At 38.7% G+C, this 6,933-nt stretch overlaps 1 protein-coding gene across 1 annotated transcript; it reads right to left on the bottom strand.

Moving 5' to 3' along the window:
• Positions 1-229: 229 nt before the first annotated feature.
• btg4 (B-cell translocation gene 4) lies at positions 230-4,053 on the bottom strand (the record flags this gene model as incomplete). Its single annotated transcript, XM_079247177.1, has 4 exons — positions 230-433; positions 2,385-2,646; positions 2,834-2,971; positions 3,881-4,053. 4 exons carry the CDS (start codon positions 4,051-4,053, stop codon positions 230-232), a joined length of 777 nt encoding a protein of 258 aa, XP_079103303.1.
• Between the last annotated feature and the right edge of the window lie 2,880 nt (positions 4,054-6,933).

Genomic DNA, 6,933 nt, shown 5'->3' with positions numbered 1-6,933 from the left:
GAACAAATAGTGGAGCTGACACATTTATTTCTTTTCAATGACAGTTCGATCTTACTTTATTCACACTTGCTTTATTTTCAGTTAAAAACATTTAGAAAATTTAAAATTACCCAAATATATTTTAAAACATGCTTAAACAGCATTACTTTAAATCATGTACATATCTCATGCATCAGACATACTGCAGTCTGTACTTCAGCTGGTGTTCTGGTTCGAAGCCAGGCTTACTCTAAGATCGGGACTTGTTGACCCAGTGGTACTTGTCAACGCGAGGTCCAGTGAAGGTGAAAGTGGCTCTGTAGGATTTAAAGCCTTTTTGGCTGGAGAACTGGGAGGGGGGACCTCCATTAGACAGCTGGAAGGCATCTCCAGAAAAGCCCCTTCTCTTCTCTCTCAGCCAAGTCTGAGGAGCACCTGGAGAAAACTCGCTGAACTGTAGACCAAAACAGATTCACTGAAAGACCGCACCTCAAGTAGAAAACAAGGGAAACAACAGTTTCTTTTAAAAACAAGGCCAGACTGCCACAAGATTTTCCAAGTAAAGTTTTGTTTTGCCTTTTAAAAACAGATCCCCAAAAAAAAAAAAATCCTTCAGCACAGTTTGGAGGGAACAAGCATCCTTTTTTACATTTGAAGTTGTAAAATGCTCAACCTTTGTCGATGATCAGGGACTCAGGTCGTATCATTCCCCCCCCCCCCCCTCAATATTTGCTCCCCATTTTTAATGAGTTCTAAGATCCCCCCCTTTTTCTTTTAACAAAAATAGTGTGACATTTGGTTTCAAATTTAAAATCTTTAAAAAAAAATTACCAGAAAACTGGGGACAAATTAACAACCCTTCTGGTTCATTAATGGACAAAGAAAGTCCTCTAAAAAAACTGCTCTGTAAAGCTTTACAAATTAAAAAAAAAGGTACAGTATGCAAGTCATTCAGATTTTTATTAGCAAAAAAGTATTGCTTTCATAAATGAGTATTTTACCAAAGTCAAATCACAATTACATCCCAATGAAGCGTTCTCGTTGTCTAGAATGAGTTATAAATACATAGGTGGTGTGCACCCAACAGATAGCTGCCAGCAGAGGAAGAGAAGAGGGAAGGGGAGGAGGAGATACAAGCAGAGAAGACTGTGGATCAACTTGCCGTTTCCCCATTGAAAGGGAGGACCATCCATACTCTTTGCCCTGCGAGAGGATGAAAAGAAAAAAAAAAATAGCCAAGAAAAGAAAAAGAAATGACCAGGAGAAAAGGAGAGCGTACACTGGTGTAGTGTTTACCAGATGGAGATAGTTTATGAGGGAGGAGGAGTTCAGAACTGAGGCAGAGGTTGCAGCTTTCTGTTGGAGAGGTAAGTTCAATCCATCTGACAGTAAAGTTTATTTTTATAAATAATTTTTTTTTTTTTTTTTAAATTCTAAGAAATTTGGTCAATAAAGTCAGACATTGCTTCCAACCATGCTTCAACAGAATTATATAAAAAATAAACTCATGACCATTTTCAGTCTTTTCTCTGGGTACATCTTTGTCCATTCCTGTTTCATGAGTTCATTTTTTATACGAATGGTTGTAAAACGGTGTCTGACTTTCATTGGTTAAATTTCATAAAGTTTTTAATTATTACTATTTTAGTCAGTTTAAAGTTATTTCTGAGTCCCCCCCCATTTCATTGACTGAAGGGCACCAACAATTTTGTCCAATTCTGAGATGGATCATTTTAAAACACAAACGGGAACATATTCCCAGCTTTCCAATATGTGTTGTATAGAAAATAAATAATTGTGTGTATATTTTAATAAAAACAATGCCATGTACTCAAGTGAAAAGGCAAAAATAATTCAAATAAATGCGTAATTGGTATGTTTGAAATGGATTGGCTTTGAATAAAAAATAAATAAAAAGTTTAACCCCAAAAACCCAAATCAAACTATAATTTATTACCAAAAAATCATAACCGATTGATAAGATGTTGAAACAGGCATTTTACCATTTCATGCAAGATAATAGCTCATTTTAAAATCTGATGGCTGCAACATGTTCGTAAAAAAAGTTGGAACAGGGATAACAAAAGGCCAGAAAAGTAACTGATAAATTAACAACTGAAGGAGCATTTGACAATTGGATTAATTGGCAACAAATAAGGTTGGGAAATGGTAAAATGTTTCAGTTTAAACATCTCATAAGTTGATTATGTTTTATGGGGGGGTTGAAGCTAATGGACTCCACAAAAAAAGTCAGAGGGTGGCTGCAAACTTCAGAAAAGGATAGCTAAGAAGCTGATGAAACCCTCACTATAATTCAGCAGAATTTTTTTTTTTTTTTTTTTTTTTTTAAAGATAGACATGTTTGGATTATTTTAACTCTGACCTCGTCATGCGTTTTAGCTTACCCGGTACACACTGTTGGGATTGCTGACAGTTGGGATCGTTTTTGTTTCCAGAGTTGGAGCTGCAGTAGGGCAGGGAGCTGATAGCGTGCTGTTGCCAGTCTCGCTTTTGTCTTCACCTTCATCTTCATCAGAGCAGCTTTCCAATCGTACGTCAAGGCTCGCTCGCTCCACAGCATTGTGTATACGGCGGGAAAATTCTCTGTCTCTTTTACGGCAGCTGTCCACGGATGAGACACAGAAAGGAGTGCTTTGTTCGCCATACCTTCAGAAGGAGACCACCAGAACAGAGAGAAGCAAACTAGTTCGGAAAAAAGTTTGATCCTGAGGCCTGCACTGATGGAGAGCATGAAAGTATGAGAGAAATACAGCAGCTGCTTTGACCATATATCCTGAAACATAGCAGCTGCTTTGTTTCTGGAAATGTTTGATCAGCAGCTTGGAAGTCAAACCTGCAAGACACTTCCCCAGGGTCGACCCACACCGTTAGCTCCTGAGGCAGGCCCAGATCTTCATAGCGTACCCCGCTCTGATCACAGGCCTGCTGTAGAACTGGATCTTGCAGTCGGACACGGTTCATCCGTAGACACCTAAAATACAACCGTTGGCACAAGCTCAGTCATTCAACATTTGTTTTCCTCCCTGTTTTCCTCCTTTAAAAACAAGTTCAACCCTTGAAAACGTTGCTAAGTTACATTTACCAGAATATACAGAAACTTGTCTGACAATTTACTTTCAGCCAAAAAGTCTTTTTGGCTCTTCTTTAGAGTGTGAGGAAAGACGTTTATTTCTACAGCACATTGCACGTACTAGACAAGGTGCTTTGCATATGTTAAATCTTATAAACACACAGATCTTTCTCACAATTTGTTGCTTCTAAACCTCCCAGTTTCACTTCTAACACTATAAATACTTCTCTTTTAAAAGAAAGTGTGATGACATGTTATTGTAAGAATTACTATAAATCTCTGCTAATATCAAATATGGTTGTGATTGTATTCTGGTCATCAGTGGCCAAAAAGTTTCCTGACGAGGTGCTTTTCCTCTGAGTTGATCCAGTGGCCTCAGGTGCAGCACAGGGAAATACTTCAGTCTTCTTGTATTGTTCTTTTAAAGCATTATTTATCTTAAATGTCACACTAGCACCCATCAACACCAGTACTGCAGCTTTAAAGCTTTATGAGTAAATATTCATTCAGGGACTGTAGCTAAAATGGTTGTAGAAATATGGCAAATGCCATGTATATGGACAAACATGCTGCAGTCAGAAAACATATTTAACATTAGATTTAGACTGTTAATGCAATAACTACACTGGTAGGATTTCCTTGAATGCACCAACAGGCAGGTTTTGAGGTTTTTCTTTTTACTCATGATTATTTCACCACTTGTTTTAAAGATATTTTGCACTTGTCCAAATATTTTTACTTATTTCAGGAAATCTTACCAGTCATTTTACATTAAGCATGAAAATTCCTGTTCTCCAGCAGATTACTGACCTGTAGGCCTGTCCTTTGCTAGGTGCACTGGGATGCCAGTGGTTTTTGTAGCTCTCAAACAAAACAGAAGTCAGAGCAGCAGCAAAACGCTCCCTTCTGTCATTATCCAGGCGGCCATATCGCTTCACCAGCCGAGCCATAAAGAACACAGCAGCAGCAATTTCTTCCTTCATAGCTATGCTCTCTAACAACCCTGCAGCACTAAAAACCAACTCAGAGCATAAAACACATGTAGGGAGATCCTTACAAAATAAAACTAATGACACACTGAACAGACAACTCAAGAAAACACGTTTGGTACTGAAACTCCACTTAAAATTCAGCTGTGATTATCGTTTTACTTCAGAAAAAAAGCCCTGCATGAAGCTGCAGCCCATTCAATACAGAACCTCATTGCTTTCCTGATGTCCTGGTTTGATCAAATCAGCTGTTCAGCTTTGTGACAGGCCACCACACCTGAATGTGCTTCTCTTAATGACCTCTGCAAGCATACTGATCAGGATGTCTCTGCACTGTTGCCTTGAAAATGTCCAACAGTTTCCCCTACTTGGTCTAAAAGTCCCAAAATTTAAACATTAAGGAGTTATGTCTTTAATTTATGTGTTAGTTTTACCAGTTTTTGTGATATAAATAACTGAGTCTTATTGTTTGCAAACTAATACTTGTGGATTCAAATGAAGAAGATTCTTGATCAGCAAATTTAACTGCGGTCACAGAGCTTTTCTGTTTTCTTGTAACGTAGAGAAATGTGATGCATTCCACCATTAATCCTTCAATTGCTTAAGTTATTTATTCATTTAATTAATTTTGATTTGTATTTTGCTTTAAGTATGTTACTCCTTTTTTTAATAATTGAAAATTAATTCGTGAGTCATTATTTTGATTCGCACTCGTGACGTCATCACGTGTGCAGCGCTTCCTCCCCTCAGTTTGCTTCCTGCTGCTGTGAAGGAAGGTTAGCCTGTTTGGTGCACTTGTTAATTTACTTAACACTTTTACCCAATAAAAGAGTGAATGAGAGAAAACTGGTGTACCAAGTTTAATATTGTCTTCTCAGTTTTTTGCAATCAGAGTAGGTGAAGAAGGAAACGTTTTTGCTAAGTTTTAGACTTCATGTTGTGCAGGTATGTGATATTTCTTCACCATGTGTTCTTTTTTTTTTTTTGTATGTTCCTACAAATGTTTTTATTTTATTTTACAAGTGTAGTTTGTTTAGTGTTATTAATGTGTTAGCCCCTCAGGGTGCATTTACATCAGGATAGTCCGCTAACTCTGTCCAATTGAGTACTCAGCTCAGTTATACTGGGGGCAATAACCCCCAGTTGCAGCTTGGAGAATGGGGCGGAGCTGGATATTGGGCATGGTTGGATGACAAATGGGTGTGGTTAGACAGGCAATGGGTGTTAAGGTTAGCAATGGTCGCCAATCAAAATGTTGAGGGGGCGGGGTTGGATGTCCAACCCCACCCAATATCCACCCCCGCCTCATTCTCCAGTCTGCAGCCAAGACCCTCTCGTTATAGGGGGGTGTATCCGTTCAGACCGAGATCATGTTCACACTGCACTTTGGTCAAACAAGCCAAAACTTTATATCTTTATATACAATAATATATCCCCATTCTCACCACAGGTGGCGCTGCACTAGTTTTTAGAAAAAGAGAGAACAAGACCTGCGTGAAGAAGAAAACTCCATTGCAAGTTAAACATTGAGACAAAACTATGGCTGTTTTGGGTTTTTTATTGTGTCTCATGCAAGTATACTGCAGAAATACATTTCAACAATGGACGCAGTATGAACACCAGACGAGGCAGAGGACTCTTAACGCCATCGTTATGTATTTACCCACAATGCAAAGCTACGTTAAATGCCGGAAGTGATTTTTTTTGTATTCCGCTTTCAGTATTTGGTCCGCTTGAAACGGGCCAAGACCTGCGTTTGTTGGCGGACCGAATCCGAGTCGTTTTGTTTGGTGCATTCAGAGCTCCCCAAACTTAGCAGACTTTCCGAGCAAACGGACTCAGATTCGAGTCAAAAATGCTGATGTACTATCAGTCTGCTTCCACTGCTGAGGAGGAAGGAGTACTGGGTCGGCTGTATGTTTTGCTGCTCCTCATACGACTGCACTTCCATGTCATTTGGTGCAGAATGAACATGCTGTTGGTTTGGGCTGAATTGGAGCACTGGTTTCTCCGGATGTTCACACAACGCACAGTAATATCTACAGTGGTGGCAGGATTCAAAGCATAACCGGTCACACAAGTACAGATCTCAATTGTGTCAACAAATAAGTAAGAAGTCACACACACGAGAACACGCTCATTTTAAGGTATCTGTATAAGTTGGATAAGTTGGATATTTGTAAATATTATGGAAAGTTTTGTCAAATCAGATTCTCTTGTTTTGATGACAAATCATTTTTCTTATTTTTAAGAGCATACAGTTGATTCTTGCACTTTTATTTCTTTTTTAATTTTTTATGTTAATTCCTTGTAGTGCACCAGAGATTTTAGACTGGCATGGACGTTCACCTTCCAACACAATAAAAAATGGTAAGAATAAAATGAGATAAATCATCCTGATGAAAAACACTGAATGGATGGAGTCCCAGTCCAGCCTGACAGGAATGTTTTAAGTTAAAGGTTGTAATGTTAAAGAACAGTAAGGGCTGAATCTGCACTGTCAGGCTCAGTCAGTCATCAATCCTCTGCTCTAAAGATGAAGCATGCATTTCTGATCAACTCTTTCCAGAAAGCTGCCATGTAGGTGAAACTTTTGTCTTCCTGAACCAAAAACCAGTCAGTTCCCTGCTGCAGAAGCCAGCTGACAGAAAGTTCCATAGTCTTCAGCCAAAAAGCCTTTCTGAACTTGTATCAGTAATAAACAAGACCATAATGTAGAAGATAATAGACCTTGTCTTTTATTTTCTAACTAAATCATTATAATCCTGCAGCCAGTTTTAGCTGTAAAATACTTTTCAAGACCTCTCAGTACCAATTTACACACACTGGAAAAATCCAGCTACCTTACAAGGTCCTGCTGTGGAATTTGTAAAC

This window comes from Telmatherina bonti (assembly GCF_933228915.1).
Source record: "Telmatherina bonti genome assembly, chromosome: 10".
NCBI lineage: Eukaryota > Metazoa > Chordata > Actinopteri > Atheriniformes > Telmatherinidae > Telmatherina > Telmatherina bonti.
The sequence above is the reverse complement of the archived record's forward strand: the minus strand, read 5'-3'. Positions and strand labels throughout refer to the sequence as shown.